At 41.8% G+C, this 25,755-nt stretch overlaps 3 protein-coding genes and 1 pseudogene across 3 annotated transcripts; 2 read left to right on the forward strand and 2 right to left on the reverse strand.

The window, feature by feature from the left end:
* Positions 1–767: 767 nt before the first annotated feature.
* Positions 768–3,312, reverse strand: LOC136673553 (synaptonemal complex protein 3-like). Its single transcript, XM_066649093.1, has 9 exons — positions 3,202–3,312; positions 2,732–2,848; positions 2,506–2,596; positions 2,387–2,421; positions 2,184–2,301; positions 1,909–2,008; positions 1,569–1,667; positions 1,133–1,237; positions 768–1,035 (listed from the first exon to the last, which is right to left on the reverse strand). The coding sequence occupies exons 2-9, from the start codon at positions 2,841–2,843 to the stop codon at positions 982–984; spliced, it is 714 nt and encodes a 237-aa protein (XP_066505190.1). The 5' UTR covers positions 2,844–2,848; positions 3,202–3,312; the 3' UTR covers positions 768–981.
* Positions 3,313–3,655: 343 nt separating this feature from the next.
* On the reverse strand, positions 3,656–5,056 carry LOC136673554 (actin-related protein 6-like; annotated as a pseudogene).
* Positions 5,057–14,458: 9,402 nt separating this feature from the next.
* LOC136673546 (shaker-related potassium channel tsha2-like) lies at positions 14,459–18,095 on the forward strand. Its single transcript, XM_066649086.1, has 2 exons — positions 14,459–16,376; positions 17,771–18,095. The coding sequence occupies exon 1, from the start codon at positions 14,809–14,811 to the stop codon at positions 16,357–16,359; it is 1,551 nt and encodes a 516-aa protein (XP_066505183.1). The 5' UTR covers positions 14,459–14,808; the 3' UTR covers positions 16,360–16,376; positions 17,771–18,095.
* A 4,716-nt stretch (positions 18,096–22,811) lies between these two features.
* On the forward strand, positions 22,812–25,384 carry kcna1a (potassium voltage-gated channel, shaker-related subfamily, member 1a). Its single transcript, XM_066649191.1, has one exon. It carries the CDS (start codon positions 22,953–22,955, stop codon positions 24,429–24,431), a length of 1,479 nt encoding a protein of 492 aa, XP_066505288.1. The 5' UTR covers positions 22,812–22,952; the 3' UTR covers positions 24,432–25,384.
* Positions 25,385–25,755: the final 371 nt, after the last annotated feature.

The raw sequence follows: 25,755 nt of genomic DNA on the forward strand, positions 1-25,755 counted from the left end.
TGCCGCCCCCATTTTATTTAAGCCTTATTTATTTATTATAACATATATATCAAAGGTACAATAACACAAGTCTCAGTACTTGAAGTGAATGGAGTGACACACGACTGTGTTTGATGATGTGAACTGGAGTCATAGTAGAAGAAACTGAATATGAGTTTGTTTTTAGTTGTGTTCTGTAATCTACACAGCTGTCGTTAATTTTTCTCTTGGACTCCCGTGTCCCTCATTTTTGCAACGTCCACATCACTCCACGCTGTACTCTACAAGATGTTAGCTTTGTAACACTAGAGAGCGCCATTGTGAAATGTACTGACGCGTCCTTATTCACCTAAACCAGGGGTCGGCAACCCGCGGCTCTTTGATCCCTCAGCTGCGCTCATTTTAAAACATACTTCCGCCGTGTCATTTCCGAGTTTCTTCTGGCAACAGTGTACCTTCTTCAAGCGCAATAAACGTACGATAAATATAAAAACAAAATCTCTTCTATGAGTTATGGGCAGGCTTCCCGTACATCCTTAATAATTAACTCTTATAATATTAATATTCTATTTTCTCTCTATATATATTAATATTGAAATTTGCACCAAGAAAAAAATATATTTTAAATAATATACTTTTAAAATACAACAAATATAATATTTAAAATGTAGGTATAAAAAAACTGTGTCTTTGGCTGAAGGTGTGCATTTGTTTTACTTTATCTTTACATTAACTATTTGAATGCTCTGCAAAAACGTGTAACAAAAAATGATGCTCATCCCAAGAAGTAAAATATTATTTATTTGTGGCAGTTAAGAAAATGAAAATTAATATGGAACACATATTAGTAAAGAATAAATTAACTTGTTGTAACAGGACCTGTCATAAAGAGATGTGAATATATTCTTCTACAGTTCAATATTAACACAGTTATGTATTCTGAAGAACATCATAAGCAATGAAGGTATCTCAGGTCTCTGCTCAGGAAACATCACCTACACTTCAGAAAAGTATGGACTGAAGGGACTTCCGCACAGTGGCCATCTCCTGTTGTTGCTATAAAATATTTAAAGAACAAAATTAGTGATGCAGCAGCATTTTCAGGACCCTGATCTGTTTGAGAAAAGTAACAGATATTTAGAAATGCACTCACAGTATCCATCATTATCTTTTTCTGTAACAGAGCCATCTCCTTCTTCAGCTCCATTTGGGTGCCTTGGAGGAAAGCCTCATGGCTCTTCTCCATGTCTTCCATGTTCTGTAGGGGAAAAAGTATGCATTTTCTACAGAAAAATTCCTTTCCTTCCCTTTAACTTTCTATTATTGATACTTTGATACTTATGTATGTGTTCTTCGTGCCAAACAAATAAATTAGCATTGGGATGAATAATTATCTTAATAACCAGATTTGCATTACAATTACAAAACCAAGGATGACATATCTAAAACTGCCCTTTACCTACGAAGCAAAATATTAACTGGCACAATTTCTTGTCGGTTTGCATCTATCTATTTGTTTAAATGAATATTCATAATATTCTCTCAGTACTCCTTTAGATTTATTAAACTTAAAATTCCAGTTTTCTAACCTTGACAAACTGCTTGTACAGCTCTTTTATCGCTTTTATTTTTTGGCTCTGCACAACTCGAGCCTGCTGGAAGAGCTTCTGTTGCTGCAGAAATAATTTCTGTGGAGATAAAGGGTAAAAATGTAGATACAATTTAAAGAAGTGTTTGATTATTTACAGTACATGTTTCTACACACTATTTACAAATTGTTTCACCCTAAAATTAATAATAATAATAATAATATAATGATTTACTAAGAAACAACAGAGATATGTAGCAATACATTGAACTAGAAAGGTGATATTCAAGTATTTTGCTAATAATCTTATGGACTCCAACTTCATTTCCTTCAACACAAACATTAAGGTTTTCCTCTTGCTCCTCAGACTTTTGAACATCAGTCTCCCACTGCTGCAGCACTGCAAACATCTGCTGAGAATACTCCTGTGTCAGCTTCTGCCTGCAAGTGAAAAAAAAAATATATATTTTCCCCAACATTCCACTTATTACAATATTAACCCTTTACATTTCCCTCCTATTGATTTACACATTTAAAGTATGTGAAGCATAGTGATATACTCAACAAAATAACAATTTCTCCACACTGTAGGACTAGCCTTAAACTGAGTGTTTACCGTTGGCCATGTTGGGTTTTCCACAGCTGTTCAATTTTTTGGTTGCTGCCTTTCAGGGAAGTTTTTGTGAATGCCTCCAAACGTTTTCTCTTGGCCAGCATTTCCTTGCTGATGTCAGCTGCAACAGTATACAATCATACAACAGTATAATAATCACTGCATATTAGTTGCTTGCTTATAGTTTGTGACTGAAATTTCCTCACCTCCAAACTTCTCCAACATTGTCTGAACTTCATTGCTAGGAAAAAAACATATCTATGCATCAGAAAAATAACGCCAAAAAGATCCCCTATATGAAAATCAAGACAAATGTCTGACTCACCCTACACCTATACCTACACCTACACCCAGGTCATCTTCCTCAAATGAGCTTGCAGATCTCTTCTTTGCCATTTTGTCAAGAACTGGAGTTTCTAACCAAGCATTCATACAATTTAAAAAAATCCACTGGAATATCGGCCCTTAAAAACTGACATTTTATACAACATAACTTCATAAACGTCTTAATGTCTACAATAAAATATAATTAGACAAAATTGTTCAAACACCTTCTTTAACGTTCTTTTCATCAGTATAGAAGTCAAAAGTCTGCAAGTCTGTGGTATCTTCTGTATCACTAGATTTGGTTTTCTTGTTCTGTTTTCTGCCGGTTGAAGCCATTTTTTCTGAAGGGAAAAAAGCCAACGATAGCAGCTAGATAACATTAACAAATACAGTTGGTTTGCTAACATTATGGTCTTTGATATTCCGTTTCTCTCTTGTAAAGTTATCATTGCATATCAGCGGGTTTCTACATCTTTCCACTAGCTCAGAGTTGATCCGCGTTTTTCCAGAATATTCGTTAAGGTTTAGACCAATATAAATTTGAGTGTATCTTAAGGCTAATACTTTAGAACATCAACAAACGGATATCTTCCGTTTTTGGCTTTCTGTTGTAAATGGTCCTCAGTTGCCAACAGTCCCAAATGTCATTAAAATGTTAGCGACGAAAAATGTCGCTAATAATTGAATAAATTACCACAATCTCTTTCCCCTCAGATTCGTTGTGGAAGCGAATGTAGTTTTCAACCGCCGCTGCCGTTGAGCGCGTCACCGTTTTCTCGCGATGAGAGAGTTTCGTGTGATTTTGCCTCCGTGAATTTACAGCAAAGGTTTTCATAGATGTGTCTCGTGAAATGTATGTATCGCCCCCCCCCCCCATTTTAATTTCTAACTTGATTATTCAGTTAAGCTAAATTGTTGCTTTCGCTTTAAAATCAGTTTATGTAAAAGTACCTTTGTTTTGATGACACGTATTTCACTTTATACAAAACCCTTCTCGTTTGAAACTCAACTTGTAACTTCAGTGTGTGCATGTGTGCAGGATTAAACAATGATTTTGTGTTACGTCTTTCTATCACATATGGGTCTTTCACCATTAGTGAAATAAGTAAATCCAGATACATGAAATCATGTTTATTCCCCTACCCCTTTATCACAGTACAAAATAACAATGATAAAAAAAAATCTCAGACTAACTGCAATAATTAGCTTCTCAATACATGTTGCTGTAGTAGATGTCAGAGGAGACGCAAAATACAGTGATAAAAAATTGTCAGTGTTCCCACATTAGATGTCAAATTGCTCCTCGCATATATAATGTCCATTTTCTTCATAATCCTCTCGTGTAACCACCATCTCCTCAAAATCTGGGTTTTCCGCTAGGAGTTTTCCTCCTTCCCATGCATAGCGGATTGGACTGGAAAGAGAAAATAATTTTCAGGTTGAAAAGAATGACAATGCAGTTTACAAACCATCAATTTCCTTCACTGCTAACTCACTTTTCTGCTTGTATTACAGAAACGTCAAATTCAGTAGGGGCAAGTGCACGGACTTCCTTGTACACTCGATCCCTAAAGCCTGGGAACAAGGTGTTGCCTCCTGTCAGCACAATGTTCTTGTAGAAATGGGGCTGCATTTCTGCACATAGGAATATAACATTGTTACATGTAAAAGTGCTGTGCAGGACTGCTGTGGGAAATTGTTAACAGACAAAAAGAAAAAAAAAAAAACATGCACAAGTCTCTATTTTAAACATACCTAATGTCCCAAGTTTGGTGTTTTTATTTGGGTTACATGGCTATTGTAGTTAGGAAGTCTGAAATCTTTCCCCAAATATTTGTTGATGATATAGACATGCATTAAATTAGCCTTAAAGCTCACTGGAAAGCACCGGTGTAATTATTGTAAAACCTCATTTACCTTCAGGCATTTTGTTAATGGAGTTGACCAATGCTTCTGGTATACCCATTTCCTGGATGCCAATATCTGAAAGGGTGAAAAAGCATCTCTGGGACAGCAAACCTCTCATTGGTGAGCCGCAAGATCTGCTCCCCGGTTTTATACTTCCCTGTGAAGTTCATCTCCTCCCAAGGCTGCAGCACAGAATAGGATGTACCAATCATAACAGCGTCGAGACTCTTTTATTACTCAGTTATAAACAAAGCTAATCAACTATTTTAATATGGTTTACCCATAATGCATATATATTTCAAACAAAAAGAAATCTAATGTGCGTTAATCTTTCAAATGCATACCTTACAGAAGCCCTTTTTGATAGAACTAAAATCTGGTAGCACATAGTCTCTCATCACCAGGTTTTCTTCTCCTTTTAACCTATGTATAATCAAGAGTTAAAACAGATGCAAAGCTGTTGGAACTAGTTTAAGTTTCCAGAAATGTGTGATTAGGAATTTTCTATACCATGTCTATAAATGAACAAAACCCAAGCTTACTGTGCAATTTCCATGTTCCATCCATTTCTTTGTAGAAATCCTGTGACACATAGCACACATCTTCTTTCACTTGGTTGATCACATGTGTCTCATCCATCACATGTAGCTGCCTGTGAAAGAAATATGAAACATTAAGGAAAATTCACCTAATGCATCAGTATGTCACATTATCATAAATCGTAAGTGATCCAAAATCATGTTCTAAATATGTCATTCACTCCCTAGTCCTGCCTGTACTCACTGACTCTGCATTAAATCACAGAGAAAGGTCTGTTAATATAGCATTTCATTTCACTAGTTCATTTCATAAAACAAATGATGGTTCTTACCTGCATCTACCACACATCCCATCTCCCCTGTTTCCTGCACAGGTGATGTAGATATCTCTCTTGAGGACTTTAGAGAAATTTTAGTGGATTTCTGTCTAGGTCTCTGTTCCTTCTTTTGCTTTTTGCATATACAGAGCTTTGGAGACACAGCATTAGAGCAATGTTGACCAGCAACAGCAGCTTCTAATGCTGAATGTTTAGGATCTCTATGAGAAGGTGGAACAACAGAAGCGGAAGATGAGGAAAGCCTGGAGGGTCCCGGACATGGAGACTCAAACCAGCTAAAGTCAGTATTTAAAAGAGATGAAGCAGGAACAAATCCATTTCCTCCTGCTCTCACAGGCAATTCTACAGTGCTTCCTCCAGTGTCTCTGAGTCGACGTCGCTTCAGTGTTCTTTGAGAATTTGGGGTTGTGTGGATGTATCCTGGCATCATGTGCCCTCTCTCGGTTTTCTTGGTATCTAAACCACATGATGAGGCCTGCGGATAAAAGAAATATCAACATTGCTTTCACCTGCTAAATAAGTCTATACCAAAACGTATTTAAAATGAGAGCTGCCCTTACCTCACTGGGATTATCAGTTACTTGGGAAAGCCGCTTTCGTCTATGAAATATAGGGCTGCAAAAAAGAATTTGAGAATTTCTAATAGGCATACTAGAAGTGGGCAAAATGTATGATGATATTTTAACAAAGATCCTCTATAATTCTGTCTTATTATCAAAACACAGTGGATTACACCAAAAGAGGCAAGTACTCCTAACTTACTAAGAGCTGGACACATGAAATAATGAGATGAAATTCAGGGTCTGATTCTTTACACTGTGCTAACTCAGAGCAGAGCAAAGATAGCTCCCTCACTAGTTATAACATAAAATAGTATTTGCTCTTAGTACGGGATAATATTGGGAAATATCTCTACAGATACATTGCAAGATCAAGGATTGTAGACACTACTAAAAATTCATAGCTCAGGTAACAGTAATTGAAATTAAATGCTTAAGAGCAGATATCCATGAGCTCATGGTCAACAGGCTCAATGCCAGACTTTAGAGATGTGTATGTCCCGTGATTCATTGGGTTTTGGAGAAGAGGAACTGAATTTTTATGAGCAATGGACCACAATTTGAGATGTGGTGGAGTAGCTAAAATCAGGACCACGGTTTTCTTACACTCTTGTGGCTGAAAACAATTCCACAGAAATGGTCTACCCTCTAGTGCAGGGGTCGGCAACCCGCGGCTCCAGAGCCGCATGCGGCCCTTTGATCCCTCTGATGCGGCTCAGCTTTTGAAAATAATTACTGAGTATTTAATTAAAATGTATTTTATTTTAGTTTGTTCATTTTCGAAATGTAATTCTATGAAGATTATGGCGATCTTGTAACATTTAAAATATTTTGTCGCTCTTAATACACGTCACAACTTCCAACGTGCGACACCCGCCAGTGTGCGGTTTCTTGAACTTTTTGACAGCTGAATGCACGGCGCCAGTAAAAGGATGACGACACACAGAGAGAGGACAGCATTTTTGTTTGCTGCCAGTGGATAATTTAAGTTCGGCGTTTTTTTCCCCATTACTACAAGGACTCAAATAGACATTGAGTATTTTACTTAACCGTCAACACAACGTCTTTTTTCGGAGTTAAAAATGTTTTGTTGCATACAGAAATGCTATTTCATTTTCTCTGCAGTCGTTCATTAATTTCATAAATGTAACGCAATATAGTTAGTTTATACATGGCACAAAGGCAAAAAAAAAAAAAAAAAAAACTGTTATATGCAGTGTTGTTTCATGTAAAATTTCAAAAGGATTTTGTGGCTCCCAGTGTTTACTGTGTGAAACGGGTCCAAATGGCTCTTTGAGTGGTAAAGGTTGCCGACCCCTGACCTAAACAGTGGCTAACCTTAATTTTGCTAGTCCCATGTATACTTTTTGCAGGTGCTAACGCTGTTAAAAGCGTAATTCACAGTAATTGAATTGTAATTAAAAATAAGCATAAAAACATTTTTTCCTCAACATGCACTAGATCTCTATTCTGTTTGTGTGCTCGAAACCAAGTGTTTACGTAGCGCCAGTGTCTGTAAATGAATATCTGGCTCGGTCCGATATATATATATATCTGTGGTCCTGGGGTTGTGGGTTCCCCACCTCACCTGAGGTCTATGTGGTATGAGGTAGTGTGTTCTCTCAGTGTCTGTGTGGGGTTTTTTCCCACAATCCAAAAACACATGTTGGCAAGTGGTCTGGTTGTTCAAAAGTGTCTATAATTGTGAATGTCTGATTGTATGGTGCCTTGTGATGAACTGGCGCCCTGTCCAGGGTGAGCTCATGCCTTACACTCCTACAATGATTCTGGGTAGTCTCTGGACCTACCACAACCCTGAACAGCACGTGGTGGTTACAGAAGATAAATGTATGAGTTAAATAATAAAGACTATCTGTATAATAGTTTAGTGCGATGCTCAATGTTATTTAAGGTGTGCTAATGTGCATTCAGGAGGCCCAGCTGAGTTAGGTACACTTTATAAAAACAGTGGCAGCCCCTTTTTGCAAACATGTTTCCTGTATTATATTGTGTTTGTGACAAATATTACTTTAAATGATCATGTTCATATATTATAAAAAGTGAGGTGTTCTGCTAATGTAAATATTACCGAGGTGCTGCAAAGTGTACAATACCAGAAGTTTAAACCTGCAAAAACTATGCAGTTACAATCACATTTGCCTGCTTCTTGCTGTGTGTTCTGGAGCAGGCAGAGAGTAAACTGAGTGACCACTGAGACAGTGTTTATCCTCACTGCTCCTCTCTATAACTGCTCAGTGTCTGTGGACTGCATATTTATAGAGGCTGTGCTTTCCAGCGGTCTAGGGGTGTTCTTGTGCTCAGATAGTGTTACAGAAGACTCTGCTCTTCTCTGAGACCACAACACCTGTGTGATTACATTCATACAAAGGTTTACGCATCCCCTATAGAGCAACAGAACACTGACTGTGGACATTATTTTGCTGGACACACATAGTTGTGCAGAAAGTTGTCTTTATGGCAAACTCCAGCTTTACACAAGGAGGAAAGAAATATAAGGGTGACAGGAAAGAGAGGGCCGACTTGGACATCAGGGAATATTCTTCCTAAAGTGAACAGTCTAGAAGTGGTGTTGACACTGTTAAACATGTTACTGGGTTAGAGTAAATACTTAATTGCCTGAAGACTCAAAATCCTTTATCTTTTGCTCAAAATTCAATGTGATAAACTAGTTTGAACAGAGTGCAGCATATTGTGGCTTCTACTAGCGTCCCACTGGGCTTGATAAAGGTGACTGGGTTATTTATAATGATGACCCTGAAAACACGGATACTTTCTAAATGTTGCCTTAGATGTACGTATAAGCAGATCTTTAGAGGCATCTGGGAGCTGGTTGCAACTTACTCACTCACTGATTTACTCATTCACTCACTGATTCACTCACTCACTCACTGATTCACTCAAACCTACTGACTCACTCACTCGCTCACGCACCCTTAGAAGTTGCTCCACAGGGGCATCATTGTTTAATTCAGTGCTTTGCATCAATTGCACTACGTTTTTTGGGTTTGTTTTTAGTGGGATTGTGTTATAACTGAATTGTGTTGTGATTTCCTTGAGAAGACTAAGCACAACATAACAACCAGGAGGATATTTACACAGAGGACATTACCAGAGAAGCATAATTCCTTTATTTTATTATATACAAAACACCTTTAGCTATTCTGCCAGCACCTAAAACAATCAGGATGTGGACGAGACATTATATGATCAGCACAGATTTTTACTCCACTACTATATTCAACTCTCCTGGCAAACACTTGGACATTAAAATGATTAGAGTATAAATATGTTTGGCTGCATGTTAGTTCCAATAAAAAGCCATAAACAGGAAGCACAGGCATGTCACAGCATTGAAAATAATAATCACTGCTTCATGTTTGGGTATTGACCTCAGGCAGACAGCAGCTGGGAAGTACCAGGCCAGTTCATTAACTTGATCCTTAATACCAGAGAAAGCTGTGTTAGGTCAAATATTCTTCCATAAATATAAAATTAGGTGTATGTAGTTTGACATGTACTGTGGGTGGGTGGATATGCAGCCATCAAAATCTGAAGGGACTGGTTCTGTACAATTGTCACACTTTTGAGATTTAGCTGTGGTAGTCAGCAGTTGTTGGGATTCTTAATGTTCCTAAACTAATTCGGAAATGGCCTCACCCTGGTAGTGATTTGAATGTGACATAGATGACCTCTAATAACTGCCAGAAAACCGAAAGTGGGGGGCGTCAATCTTAGCCAGCCTACTTATGTTGAACAGGATGTTGTCCAACGTCTCCCTGAAGACATGGCACCATTGGATGCAAGCTGCACCACCTACTAAAAAAGGGCAAGGCCTAATCAAGGGAGTGTAATCATAATCCGGAAAGGAGTGAAGGCTAAGTGGAGAATGCGGGACATATTCAGAGGAGCCCTGCCTTCCGGATCTCCGAGCTTAGGTTTCGCTCTCTTGCTTCATGCCTTGGTCACCTATCGACAAAAACATGGCCATCAACTCAGATGACAGCATGCTAAAACTGGTAGCAATCAAACCCCAGTGACTGGCGTGATGCCTTAACGCGATATCAGCTTTCTCAGCAGGAAGCCTTGATCTACAACACCTTAGAGAAGGCTGTGGCCTCTTAGCGCAAAATCTCACGCCATGAGCCTGCTGAGTCCCACCAGCAGGTGTGCCGAAGTCTACGGTGGGAAAAAAATGTTTTTGCAAGTCTAATTTAGTAATTTGGCTTGCGCACAAACTATGTTCATCGAGCTACATGTGCTGCATGTAAATGCACTTGCAATATCCTGCAGACGCAGGCTAATGATGGCTTAGCACCTGTTAATTTGAAAGTAAAGCTGTTTCTCTCAACGTCTTACCACCCATTAACTGATCCCACCCAACTCCAGCTTTCATCACTCAGTGTGTGTCCGTCTGGCCAAGTCACCCCACGCTGGTGCTGCAACAGCGCAGAGAATTCTCCGGAAGCCTTCCTCAGGAGCTGCCAGCTTCATGAACATTACACCTACTGAATATCATACATACATTAATTAACATACGTACAGACTGGGATGCGGCACACAATATATATGCAGCCTCTTACACACACACACACAAAAAAAATAAACAACAACAACATGAATGAACACAAACCACAAGCCCATGTGCCCTTACCCAATCATATAGACCCTTCATATACAAACACACACACATACACACACCGAAGCTGAGAGTGACAAGTCTGAGCCTCTGAGCTCATGGACTAAATGAAGATTAAGAAAGCTCATTCAAGCTACATTTAGACACAGAGGGACACGAGTACTGTACCCAGTGTTTATAAACTCAAAGAACCAGCAAGGATTATGAGCTGTGAAACGTGACGTAGTGTCATGAGGCATTGTGAATTAAATGTAAGTGTCAGCAGGTGACCACACTTGAGGATACACTTGTAAAGCCACAGAGAACCTTAAGTAAAACATTTGAAATGGCATGCTCCCTGTGAGTTCATCCTCCTGAGGGAGCTGGTATTAGCACATTGTGGGAGTTCCCAGCTCCTGTCGAGTGTGTGCAGGGTGCAGCAGTATCCTGTTTCTACAAGAGTGTCTTTCATTCACATTGCTGAAGCTGCTGCAGTCCTTTAAGATGGGTATATTGCCCACTGTCTGTGATTTACACTCCTGGGAATCCCTGGCCTTTCCTCTTTAGCAAGAAAACGCCCAGTAAAGGTCCGGTGTTTGCTTTGCACTTTTACTTAATGCTTTAAAAATTAAATTATCTTTTTTATTTTCATCCATCTACACCACATTGCACTTAAATGTACAAGGTGGACAGAATCTGACAGATATATGTAGTGTTTATTTGGCCATGGCAAATAAAAGATCTGGGATTGATCTTGATCTGATGCCCTTGAGCAAGACACAGAGAAAAATACAGAACTGTGCATCTGAGGCAACTTTTCATTAATATACTTTCCTGTCACAACGGCAGGAAAAAGTAGACAAAATAGGGATAAAATTAGTAAAACATAGAGTGACGGGACTCTGAACAACCATGCGAGACCTGGAAGATAAACAAAACTGCCACCGACAAGTCATGTGTGTTAAATATTTTATCTTTGAGAGAGAAACAGGAAAAAATAAAGCTCCATTATTTGGGTTTAAAAAAATACAGGATTGTAATTATGTCAGCTCCTCCACTGTGAAATGCTAGGGGGATGAAAGAATGTGTAGCCATCCAGTTGTCAACAGAAAAAAAATGAATCAAAGATAGAAGCTACTTTGATTCTCAGAAAAACAGACTAGTGGCTCCAGAGGCCAGACCTCAACATCACTGAAAGTGTCTGTGGATATAGGATCTTGAAAAGCAGAATGTGTGGAAAAACATGATAAAAAATTGCAGATTTAATTAAACAATGATAAGAAGACTTCTAATAAAAAGGACACCGTTATCATCTGTTATTATCAAATTCCCTATTGATTCATTCTTGAGGCTTCTGTGTGATTTTCCTGGTGCTGAAAAATGAATAAACCTGAACTTACAGACCAATTTAATTGGAAATTATTTAATGCAACTAAAGCATATATTTTTCCTACAATGGACCCAAAACTGTTACCTAACATGGATATATGTCCATTAGAACATTAATTTGGGGATCTCGAGCCATCAGCACAGAAATAAGAATACTGATTACATAGAGAGAATACGAGAACAAAGAAGAAAGAGAACAAAGCGAAACTGGCTACAATTCAGAGCTGCTTCTCTACACTCTCTCACTGGACTGAGCTGTGGCTCAATCTCATTTAAAGGAACAGACGCTGAAGCCAGTTGTTCTAAACAGATCTGTTCAGACCGGGAGAAATCTGCTGTCGTAATTGATCCATGTGGTATTTTGGTGGAATGAATTAAGGAAAATGTAAGTATGCATAAAAACAAGTTAAACACCTTCCCAGTCATAATATTGTCTAGCCGTATAATATGCAGAAACATAAACATACTCTGTCATACTCTACAAAGACTGTGATTTGTGTGATCAAAGCTTTGATTCTAAGCATTGTAGAAAAAAGGGGGCGAGAGGAAAACTCTCATGTGTTTAGACCACACGCCACTTCAGTCATTACACTACACCTGTTTCTGTGGTTGTATTTGATTTTGTGTGGTGTAGCAAAATGCCACAAATCTAACTGTTGCTACATGTTTGTGGAGCCTATGTAGCCTGACCCCTCAGCCTGATCTACACAGACCATCATCAGACTCACAAATTATCAGCAGGAGGTACATGCGTCCTTCAACTGTCACCTAATCCTGACACCTGCAGCCAGAATCTCAAATATCCACAGCATCTGCAGCAGGTTTTCACAGGGCTGTCGGAGATTTGCACCTATTGACCGAGTAAACAAGGGACAGCCAAGTGTAGTTTAGCGGACTGACCGATTCAATCACAAGAAATACTCAGAAGAGGTGGGTTCATCTCATCTGAAAGGATCTCAATCTGGCACCATGTCAACAAAGGTTTTCTTTCTGAATGGAAAGGTCTCACTTCACTGGAGCTTCATTCATACCTCTAAGAGTACCCAGGGAGGGTGTCATCTGTGGCCTGCGAGTGAGCAATCTCAATGACTCTTCCAGGCAAAGATGTCTTCTTTTTTGACTTGTCGGCCCTTGTGCCTCGGTCACATTTCTTCGTAGCTGTAAACTCAGACCCTGTAACTGCTGGCAATGGGAGTGTTATTTTGGCCTCCTTAAGATGTCGTCCTCAGAGGGTGCTCAGGTGTCACTCAAGCCTGAAGTTTCCACTGACTACTTTTTTACGAGGCCCTTATATTTGAGTGATACCAAACACAAGCTTATGGCATGACATTTCCTATGCGTTCTATTGACTATACTTTGCAAATGTAAGAGAAATAAGAAAACAACTTAATCTATCTCATCATGTGAGCTGAAAATTAAATCAGCCAATGGCGGTTTCAAAAGGCCCATCTGAAAGCTATGAGTTTTACCTTAGAACAGAAATACAGGGCAAAGACAATAAACACAGGATCTAATCTACACCAACATATTACAGAATACAACACATCATTAACTTCACAACCATTAAACACAGGACAATTAAGATTACACCATGTACAAAGGTGTGCTCTGCATATTTAAGTGTCTGTGCATAAAGAGCTACATCACTATATCAGATGTTTTCAAGGCAGTTGAAATTAAATCAAATGAATGTAAATATTACACGGAGAGACACTGTAGGAGCAGAGTAGCAATTCACCCCTTGGTAATCTCACAGAAGGAGGTTAATGTAATTGTTATGACCTGCTTTATAGAATTTTTGCTTCGATATAGCTACATATAGAATGCTATTCATTTGTATATTTATTTTGTATTTATTTGGTGTGTGTGTGTGTGTGAAAGGTTGGTAGGTGGATTGGTGACTCAAAGGTGTCCATGTGTGTGTGTGTGAGTGAATGTGTGTGTCTGTGTTGCCCTGTGAAGGACTGGCGCCCCCTCCAGGGTGTATTCCCGCCTTACGCCCAATGATTCCAGGTAGGCTCTGGACCCACCGTGACCCTGAACTGGATAAGCGGTTAGAGATAATGAATGAATGAATGAATGAATAATTATAATATATAATTATAATTAACATAGTATTTGCTGTGCTAAAGTGTACAATTATTCTAGCAAAAAAAAACCTCTTTGAGTTCATAGTGAAACAAACACCCTGGACAGGGCAGCAGTCAATCACAGGTCATCACACACACAAACACACACACTCAGACCTATGGACACAATTGTACCATATCCTATAAACTATTAATTGTATATTTTAAAGGACATATATATTGTGGTTTATTTTATTTTAGACAGATCTATAATGTAAGTTTGCAAATATCCATCCTTCTACCTGGAGAGGAGGATGTAGTGTATCTTTAGTGACCATTTCTGGACTTTAAAAACACTGTGCATTTACACTTATTGAACAATAATGAGTGTATCCTTGAGTGTAATCCTCATCTTGGAGCTTAGTTTATAAGGCTAACTGAGAAATCCTGCTTTGTGTACAAACCTCTGAGATGAGGTTTGTACCCCACTGGGCTTCCTTTTACACCTGCGTCAGTGTGTGTTAGAACTCTCTGCAGGGCTTTATCTGACATGAGAATGTCTTTCTGAGTGTCCCTCGGGGGTCTGCTGAACTGTTATTTTCTTATTGTGCACCCAGCGGACACCACTTGAATAAACTTTTAACCAATCGCAGCGCGTGGGGCAGGGCTGTGCGAAATGTGCCTGGATAAAATATCAGTGCCAGTCAAACCCTGAGCGCGCTTGGCAGCTTACAGACTTTCAGATGTCCCTTCAGTCCGGCGCGCGGACAGTCCACTCTCTTAAAGATTCTCTCTCTGAGGCCCTGCCTCAAGTGGAGGCGCCCACCCTCAGACCTGATCCCGTCTCGAGCGCACGGTCACGATGGATCTGTCGGATCCCGGGAACTGGTGGAGCGGCGGGAAGCCGTTAAGGGTCGAGAGGCGACAGCAGCAACAGCAGCAGGGGCGGGCTGCAGGCGGCTTGAACGCGGAGGAGGACCGAAGGCAGCGGGAGCTCGAGGCGGTGATCTCGGACTCGCCATTCCCGGAGCCGGAGGGCAGCGAGCGCGTGTCCATCAACGTGTCCGGACTGCGGTTCGAGACGCAGCGCAAGACACTGGCGCGCTTCCCCGGCACGCTTCTGGGGGACACGTGCAAACGGACGCGCTTTTTTGACACGAACCGCGGAGAGTTTTTCTTCGACCGGAACCGCGCGAGCTTCGAAGCTATCCTGTACTACTACCAGTCGGGCGGGCGCCTGCGCAGACCCGCCAACGTGCCCGTAGAGATCTTCCTTGAGGAGATGAAGTTCTACGAGATCGAGGAAAGCGTGGTGGAGGGCTTCATCGAGGACGAGGGGATCGTGCAGGACGAGGAGCGGCCCATGCCCCGGAACGAATTCCAGAGACAGCTGTGGCTGCTCTTCGAGTACCCGGACAGCTCGAACGCGGCGCGCGTCATCGCCGTGGTCTCGGTGATGGTGATCCTCATCTCCATCGCCATCTTCTGTCTAGAGACGCTGCCCGAGTTTCGCGCGGACACCGACGTGTACGGCCCCGAGCACGTGGAGCCCGGCGACCACCTGACGGAGCCCGAGGGTCACGTGGCGCCCCTAGACCAAGCTCCCAATGGCACCGCGCGGGAGAGCACGTTGTACACGGACCCCTTCTTCAGGCTAGAGACGCTGTGCATAGTGTGGTTCTCCTTCGAGCTGCTCACGCGCTTCTTCGCGTGCCCCAGCAAGTCGGCCTTCTACAAGGACATCATGAACACCATCGACCTGTTGGCCATCGCCCCCTATTTTGTGGCGCTCGCGCTGGAGCTGACCGGGAGCGCGCAGCAGGCCGCGCCCCTCACCGTGCTGCGCGTTGTGCGCCTGGTGCGCGTCTTTCGCATCTTCAAGCTCTCGCGCCACTCCAAAGGCCTGCAGATCTTGGGGCGCACGCTGCACGCGAGCATGCGCGAGCTCGGCCTCCTCATCTTCTTTCTACTGCTGGGGGTCGTGCTCTTCTCCAGTGCCGTCTTCTTCGCCGAGGCCGACGAGCCAGAGTCCGGCTTCGCCAGCATCCCCGCTTCCTTTTGGTGGGCCGTGGTCACCATGACCACCGTGGGCTACGGCGACATGAGCCCCGTCACCGTCGGCGGCAAGATCGTGGGCTCCATGTGCGCGGTGGCCGGCGTTCTCACCATCGCGCTGCCCGTGCCCGTCATTGTGGCAAACTTTAACTATTTCTACCACCGAGAGAACGACGAGGAGGACCGCACGCAGTACACGCACGTCACCTGCGTCCAGCCGGTGGTGGAGGAGAGCGCTAGAGCCGACAGTAAGAGCTCCCTCATTAAATCAGAGCTCTCCGATGAGGAGGAGTGCTCTTCCACCATGTACTTCAACTTCAACCCGGACGAGTACACGGGAAAGCTGACGGATGTGTAAGGACAGTGCGCACCAATGTGAGTATGGGTTTGAACAGGGGGCGCAACAACGACCTCTCAAACTCTAAATGACCCCCGTTGCTAGGCAACAGAGTAGCAATGCGCGGACTGGCTAAAAGTGGCTAGCACTGACGGTGGTCTCACACTCAGGGGGTCCAGACAAGATCCAAAAACCTGTTTCTATCTATTTTGAAATCAGTTTAGAAGTGAAGACTGAAAGTTCCACTGGTTTCACTCACTCACTCACAACTCACATACTCATCCACTTACTCACTCACTAAGCCACATACTCACACACTACATTATTTACATTAAATTACTTTCTCAGTGTTTGAATCACTTACCAACTCACATCCAGTCACCAAGCCACTCATTCACTCAAATACTCAGCCACGCACTCATTGGTTTATTTGCTCACTCATTTACTCACTCACACAGTCTCATACTCCCACTCACACACCAAGTCACATATCACTCATTCACTCTCAGATACTCTGCAACTCACCCATTCCTTTATTTCCTCACTCGCTCATGAATTCATTCACTCATTTCCTCACATACTCATCCACTCACTAAGCCACTTACACACTCCCAGTCACACACATCCACTCACCATGTCACTCACTCAAATATTCAGCCACTCACATGCTCCTGGTCATGCACCAAGTTACATATCACTCACTCATTCCATTCCTCAATCGCTCAGGCATTCGTTCACTCACATACTCATCCGTACCCATTCACTTGTTCACCCACTCAATCACATACCCACTCATTCGTTCCCTAAAGTTTTTTAGGTCCTATCCTGTCTGACCAGACGTATGTCCATCATGCCTTTAAATTAACCTTTGCCCATCAATCACTGTTTATCCTGAAATTTAATACAGAATAAATCTCTTCCGATTTCCCACAAAAGACAAAACAAATCTCCAGATATAATGCTGCTGTATGCGAGGCATGAGCGACATCTTGTGGTTAAACAATAGAGAATTTAATTTAACAATTCCAGCCATAGGCCCAGTCCGTCTCCTCCCTTAACAAACCACAGTTTAGGTCCCACATAAACACACCCCCAATCCAAACCCCGCCCCACAACAAATCACACTTCCAATCAGAACTCCAGCACGGAACAAAACAAACACCCAATCAGAACTCACAAAAAACAAAACAGACCCCCACCCCCCACCTCTAGTACAACCTCTCAATTAGAACACAGAACAAATCACATCCCCAGAACCAAGCACGCCCCAGAACACAGCTCCTTTTAAAGGTCCTCTCACTCCATTCCCTGCCTGTGCTTCAAACCCCACACTCAGACTGGACTGCGGCTGCGCTGTTCTGTGCCTGTAATGTTTGATGTCTGTGATGAGTGAATACACTGCTGTGGTAAACGCTGTTATGTTTCTTTGCAGGATCATGGACAGCAAAAGAAGACATGATCCCCAGCACTTATCAAAAAATTGTTTTTTAAAGCTTTTTCTGACTACTTTGGGAAACCCTAAAGAACAGTATTCCTCTTAGGTGAACTCAGGACTGCTTTATGTAAACACTGCACTTGTAAATGATTAAATTGTATTTATTTATTTTTTGATGCCAGTGAAGCGACAAAATGAAACCTGTCATAGATTTTATTATATATTTTTATTTCCAGGATGCCTTTAAATAGCCAGTAGTATCAGAATTGGTCTGATATAAAAACACTGTAATGATCTAATGATATGTGATCCATTGTTTTATAAAGGGATATAGTGTCATTGCCAGGAGTGTACACTTCCTCCCTTTGCTGGCCAAATCCAAAGCATCAGAGATAATGTGCTTTTTTTAACATGCTCTTTCCAACTGCTGCTTATAGCGTATGTTGCTTTATTTTCTAATGTTTGAGTGTATTCTGTACAAATATTTTTGATAAATAAATATTTTGCCATTTTCATAGTTGACCTATCAGTTTAATCACTGTGTTATCATTAGTAAAAAATATGAAGGATGAGACATGGTCAAACTAATTCTTTTTGTGTGGATCCACCATTTTACAGCTATATTTTTACATGTGAAGCACGTCATTGAACTGCTTACTCATTCACTCACTCACATACTCAATGCCTCTCATACAAACAAAATTGTACACTACTAGCTCACTCATATAAACACTCATATAAGCCCCTTTCACACACGTGCCCTGGTAGAGACTGTGTAGACCTGGTAAAGTCTGTAGCCGCTACTGCTCCTGCATGTACTGCGCCAGCGCTGTACCATTCCTAAAGCATGCGGAGCATTTTCTGCTTTAAGAACACCTCTGACAAAGAATCTAATGCTGTGTGCTTCATATGTGAGAGGATCACTCTGGGACATCTCCGCACCTGATACCCTGGAGCCTCTCTAAAGTTTCTCTGGAGTGCATATAACAGGTCTATACATACTTGCTCACTACTCTCTCACTGATATATTTACTCACTCACTCACATGCTCACCTACTCACAAACATACTCACTCTATCACCCTCACTCACTCACATACCTAATCATTTATAACCCTACATACACACTCATACAACACAAGGGATGCTATTTGTTCATAATCACTTGTGTTTAGGGACTTTTTAAGAACAGATATGTGGTAGATACAGATGAAGTGACCACATAACCTTCACAAAGGAGTGCTACTTTGCTTCACATCATTGACACTATGTGTCTTTTTACTCCTCTAAGTGCTTCGGGAAAAGTAAAAAACGATTGTGCAACTGGATAAAACTGAACAAGACCAACGTAAAGTCGATATAAATATGTTAAGCTGAGGTTTGCAGAGCAACTGTCAAATATTCTGACCCATATTTATGTTAACCCAGGGGGCTCCAAGTATGAACCACTATGTCAGTGTCACAGCAGTGCTGAGAATGATCCACCAATCGAACTGAAGCTCTGCTGGTACTGTCCACTGAACAACTAGGTAAAAGATGGCTGAGAAAGTAAGGCAGATGGAAGAAAATGAGTGTGAAAACAAGGTTATTTTCTGGCTGATTGTTGTATGTAGTATATACAGTACATTCTATCTTGTCTAACAAAATATCAAGCAAAAAAAAAAAAAAAAAAATATATATATATATATATATATATATATATATATATATATATATATATATATATTAATCCATGCTTTTATGCATTATTCATGTTTAAAATGCTCACTCAGGCTTTAATCTGATAGATGTGTAATCAAATTTTTTGACATATACTGTCTAGATAGTAAGATGGTAGCTTCTATCCAAGCAACAGACAATGAATTAAAATCTGCTCACTGAAATGTGAAAAGAATTCATTAATAATGCACATCAGGTGAAATCAATGAGACTGCCAATAGTTTTGATAAACGACTAGCGATGCACTGGGGCTGAGTGAGTCTACTAACCCATATGGAGGGGAAGTCATTGAGATGCAAAGTGCTGGCTGGAAAAGTGTAGGCATTTCTTATTTATGATATTTAGCAGTTAAGAGCTCACTCCAGCTGCTGCTGACCAAACAGCATCAGATGGTGTTACTCCTTAAAACCCATGCTGACAGAGTTATGTTTCATGTTGGCACACTCACCTGAACACTAAAGTCACCTGAAGTCTAATCTGAATCCAGAGTGAACTGATAGCGAATCTGCACTAAGCTCTATCTGGTTTGTATGAGAGTTAACAGGGTTGTACTCCGAATGCATGCTTCGAAGTTTTTGAAGTTGATGTCTGAAACAGTTAAAAAGGCATTAACTTAAGAGTCTAAATGAATTTGACAAAGGTTTGACAAACTGTGATGGTCACAAAGTTTTGGTCAGAGCATCCATAACACTCCAGGTCCTGAGGGTGTTCCTGGCATGCAGTGGTTAGTATCTATCAAAAGCATTCTTATCAAAAATAACCAGTGAAATGGCAAATGGGTCATGGGCACCCAAGGCTCACCAATGCCCATATGGAGCAAATGAGACATGGACCCATTACCCTATCACCCGTTCAGTTTGTCTTTCTTTGGGCCACATTTGGTAGGTACTATCTACTGCATACGAGGAACACCCCACAAGACCTGCTGCTTTAAGGAATCCCTGAACAAGACTTTATGACATTCACTAACTGGTCTTTGTCAGAGTCACTTGTTGCCTAATATATCCCACCCCTTCACCAGTGCCATTTTATCATGAGATAATCAGCATTGTTCATTTCACTGGTCTGAGGTTCCTATGTTGTGGCTGACTGCTGTATATAAAGTGCAATTATTGGATTATGAATGTTTGTTCCTTCATAAACTTTAGTGTTCCATCTACTACAAGTTTGACTGATACATCTGCAGCTGTAATGAAAATATTTTTACAAATATTCAACTACAGTATGAATAGCATTCTATAGCAAAGGTATAGTAAAATGCCCTTTCTATTTAATCCATATGTGGCAGTATAAAAAAAAAAAACACACACACACATCTGTCTGCACTAGTGGCATTGAGTACCAGGGTGCAGTGTGTGGTCAGGTGCCTTCCTAAAGGGTGTCTCAGCTGTGGATGTTGAAGGAGGAGACAGTGCTGTTCCTTCACTCCCATGCCCCTATTTGTCCGGGCAGATGAGGGGACAGAACTGGTGAACTTCCAGTCTGGGTTTATCTGTTGGGAAAATCATATGTTGCTGTTAAGTTTAAGGGCCTTTGTCTTTAATTAGTGAGCCCTTCAGTCACACTGTAGGTTTAAGGTTTGTCTTTTCTGCTTAATGTTAGGTTATAATAACAGGATATAGTATATGATTCAAATGTAACTAATAAACAATCCCAAGCTTTATTTTAGCTTAAAGATAAGCATGAATTTCAAATTCGATGGACTTATTTGAACATGTTTTTCTGCTGTTGCTATAGGTCAGTTAGAGCCTGCACCAGTGCCAGTATTCAGCCAATTCAATTCTGTGAAAAGGGAAGAACGGTGCAGCATTGTGGCCCTGTCCATGAAGCTACTGTCATTGTTCGTCTTAGAAAAACAGTGATACAGTACAGCCAAATGACATAGTAGAATATAGCTTCAGAAAGTGTCTCAATGTTGTATTCCAGATTTGCTTTGCTTTGCAAACTTAATTAATCCTTTTAATGTACTCTGCCGTTGCTCCTGAGAACAGTTACAGTACCCACACACAAGCCGACAGTGAATCAGACTCTGCACCACTGCTTGCACCCAAATGCTCTTGCTTTTTTTGTGGTGTGGTTTGCACTCGTAGCCACGTGTGTTAGCTGAGCCAGTCTGCATTGCGTCGGACCCCCTCCCCCACGCAATCTCTCTCTCTCTCTCTCTCTCTCTCTCTCTCTCTCTCTCTCTCTCTCTCTCTCTCTCTCTCACGCTCACTCACATCCTCTCCCTCCCATGTGCAAACCGATGCAACAACACGCTGGGTATTATGAAGGAATTATTCTCTATCCCGTTATCGATCTCTCCCACTCTTTAAGCACCTTCCACCTCAGTTCCCCCCATCAGTGTGTCCACATAAAGCAGACCTCCCGTCATCTCTGTCTACTCATGAGGGGGAAATTTTTTCGCTGATGCAGTCATGTCTGGAAATGGCAGGGCTTTGCGTTTTGCCCCTTAATGCATCTCCCATCTCTCTCTCTCTCTCTCTCTCTCTCTCTCTCTCTCTCTCTCTCTCTCTCTTTCTCTCCACCCCTCTCCGCCCCCCTGAGCTGCAGCAGTAGGGTTTTTCTCCCGTCCACCAGCGCGGGTGGAGGACAAGGAGGCTGCAGCTTCACCTGCTTTTTCATTTTTTTTTTTAATTTTTGCACTTTGTTTCAGTTCCTTTCACATGCACTGACATCCCTTTGCGAAGCCACTAATTTTCAAAACGTGCCATTCAACGCAACATGACTAAAGATGCTGATGTACTACACAGTCCTGGATGTGCGAACACACATGAAGTGAAGTGCTCTTTAACAGTGCAGTCCTGCCAGTGTGTCTGCAGTGCTGCATGAGGTAAGCCCCACAGCTCATTTGCTGTGTTAAGATTCTCAGTTTTTCTGCTTTCGTATGTCTTTGCTTAGTTGTTGCTTCTTTTCTTACTTTCCCTTGCACTTGAGTTGGTGAGACTTGAGCAGTGACACTGAACTTGTCTAGCATGCTTGCACGCAGGGACCGGATCGTGCCAGATCATTGGCCAACATTAAAAAAGTGCAGCTGTTCTGTGTGTGTTCAGTGTTTACTCCAGTACACTAACCCAAAAGATATGTAAGGAAGCAAATTCATTGCAGATAACAGGATGGATGGATAGAGAAAGATAGATAGAGAAAGAAATAAACCAAACAAATAAATAAATAAGTCAGTCAGTGGAGGGAAATTGCTGAGCTAGCAAATATCTCCACCGTTCGATCCGTTTTTTTTCTCTCAGACCGGAGGACTGAGGCGGCAGGAGTGGATGCAGTGGAAAGCAGCAATGGTGGAGCCGCAGTGGGGACGCACTGACAGAAACTGAGCTAGCCCCCTAACTGGGGTCCAAGCCGGCTGTGTGGGCAGAGGAGAAACTGGTTAAGAGAAGTGGATGTCCATTCCGTTGTACTAAGCGCAGTCCCGCAGCTCCTGCAAAGCTTCCATCCGAATTTGCAGGATGACCGTAGTGGCCGGAGATAACATGGATGAGACGTCAGCCGTGCCGGGGCACCCGCAGGACACATACCCTCCTGACCATGACGACCATGAATGCTGTGAGAGGGTGGTCATAAACATCGCTGGGTTGCGATTCGAAACCCAGCTCAAAACCCTCGCTCAGTTTCCAGAGACGCTGTTGGGGAACCCCAAGAAGAGAATGCGTTACTTTGATCCCCTGAGAAACGAGTATTTCTTCGACCGAAATCGCCCCAGTTTTGATGCCATTCTTTACTACTATCAGTCCGGGGGGCGGCTGAGGAGGCCAGTGAACGTCCCGCTGGATATGTTCTCAGAAGAAATTAAGTTCTATGAACTTGGAGTGGAGGCAATGGAGAAGTTCCGTGAGGACGAGGGCTTCATCCGAGAAGAAGAACGGCCGCTGCCTGAAAAGGAGTTCCAGCGTCAAATCTGGCTCCTCTTTGAGCATCCTGAGAGCTCAGGGCCAGCCCGGGGAATTGCTATAGTCTCTGTTATGGTCATTTTAATTTCCATTGTCATTTTCTGTTTGGAGACTTTGCCTGAACTGAAAACAAATCCTGAGGGACGACTACAGCGGATAGGAAACACCACCTTCTACTACAAACCAAACATCCTCACCGATCCCTTCTTCATTGTAGAGACCCTCTGTATAATCTGGTTCTCATTTGAACTTATAGTACGGTTCCTTGCATGTCCAAGCAAGGCAGCTTTCTTTAAGAACATGATGAACACCATAGATATAGTAGCTATTATCCCCTACTTCATTACGCTGGGCACAGAGCTGGCGGAAGATCCAAATAATAAGGAGGGAAAAGGAGAGCAAGCGACATCACTGGCCATTCTCAGGGTGATTCGTCTGGTCAGGGTGTTTAGGATCTTCAAGCTGTCCAGGCATTCCAAAGGCCTGCAGATTTTAGGGCAGACCTTAAAGGCCAGTATGCGGGAACTTGGATTGCTCATCTTCTTTCTGTTCATCGGCGTCATCTTGTTTTCAAGTGCTGTATATTTTGCAGAAGCAGAGGAAGGCGAGTCCCACTTCAGCAGCATCCCTGATGCGTTCTGGTGGGCCGTGGTGTCAATGACTACAGTAGGCTATGGAGACATGGTGCCTGTGACTATAGGGGGCAAAATTGTGGGTTCCTTGTGTGCAATTGCTGGTGTGCTGACCATTGCTCTCCCAGTGCCTGTCATTGTATCCAACTTCAACTACTTCTACCACAGAGAGACTGAGGGTGAGGAGCAGGCCCAGCTTTTGAATGTGAGCAACCCCAATATCGCATCTGACTCCGACTCAAGCCGTCGCAGCTCCTCAGTGGCCAGCAAGTCCGAGTACATGGAAATCGATGGAGATATGAACAACAGCATAGACAACTTCAGAGAGGCCAACCTCAGAACTGGAAACTGCACCATAGCCAATCAAAACTGTGTTAACAAAAGTAAGCTCCTGACTGATGTTTAGAGTTTAGGAGGGAACCGTGGGACGGTAGAGTCAAGCATTGTCTGCTTCAGTATTTGAATGCTCATATACTCTTCCCTTGTGCACTCCTGCATTGCAACAATTATACTTTGCAAATGAGAGGAGAACAGCCCAAAACATACAACATGCTGTCAGAACATGAGACTAATACGTATGTATGTACATAGTTAGTGTAATTCATTTTTAGCAGGGGCCCTGCACATTGGCTATGCATAGGAAAGCAGCCCTCTACAGCACATCCTGAAACACGCGCACCTAACCGTCTACTTCTCTAGAGGCCCAGGGGAGGACTGTGGATAGCAGTTGGCGGTGGTGTGGTTGCTGAAACATTATGCATGGATCACAGATTACATGTCAGCAAGTTGCACAGTGCATCCAAGGCAAAAAAAAAAAAAAGCATAGAATATTCAGTTCCACAAGGACAAGCCAAGCAATCTGCAGCACTTGGCCTGTATGTGGTCTTCCCCACACTCCTCCAGACCTACTGACCAGCAAAGCACCTTATATAAAAAAGACTGATCTCCTGCGGGGATGCTATGAGGGACGAAGTCATCTCCTCATGAACATCCGCAATGCTGCTATTCTCCAGCAGATGCTGTAATTTAGATATCACCAAGTGATTTCGATGCCATGCCCTTTCGATGCAAGACAGCACAATGACAAGGGGAAAATAGCTTATTAATAAGCATGTTTCGATTATCCTCATTTTGATATCAGCATGCCTGAAACATTACCTCATTCTACAGATTTTTTTTCTTATCAGATTTTTTCTCCTCCAAGCCATTCTTCCCTATCGTCCGTCCGCCTCCATGGAAAGTGCACTGGTTTGATATGATTTGATATGCTTCTCATTTAGGTGTAACTAAGGACTGAATGTTTAACCATAAGGGAAACAGAATCTTAATGAGATCATAGCATGTTAAAATAATCGGCATTATGGCCTACTCCAACTAAGGTACTGTGTATCCTAGTATATTTAATGCATGACATCGGTATTATATCGCTTAATGCAATTTAGACACCTCTCCATGGTGTCTGTGTTACTATCAGGGAAACTAGGGACTTTGAATCCTGGAATTTTCTGAAATGTGACAAAAAAGAAAAAAAGATATGCAAGCCCCGACACAGGGATGTAAACTTTCTAATTTAAAAAGTAGTCTAAGAAGCAGAGGACAAAAAATAATAATAATACAAAATTGCATATACTCATACTAAGCACCTGTTCAAAATCAATATAACTTCTATAGTGCAATGCATGGGCCTTTTCTCAAAAAGAAAACTGAGCAAATTACAATTCATGCTTTCA

The sequence above is a fragment of the Hoplias malabaricus genome, chromosome 17, assembly GCF_029633855.1.
Source record: "Hoplias malabaricus isolate fHopMal1 chromosome 17, fHopMal1.hap1, whole genome shotgun sequence".
Lineage (NCBI taxonomy): Eukaryota > Metazoa > Chordata > Actinopteri > Characiformes > Erythrinidae > Hoplias > Hoplias malabaricus.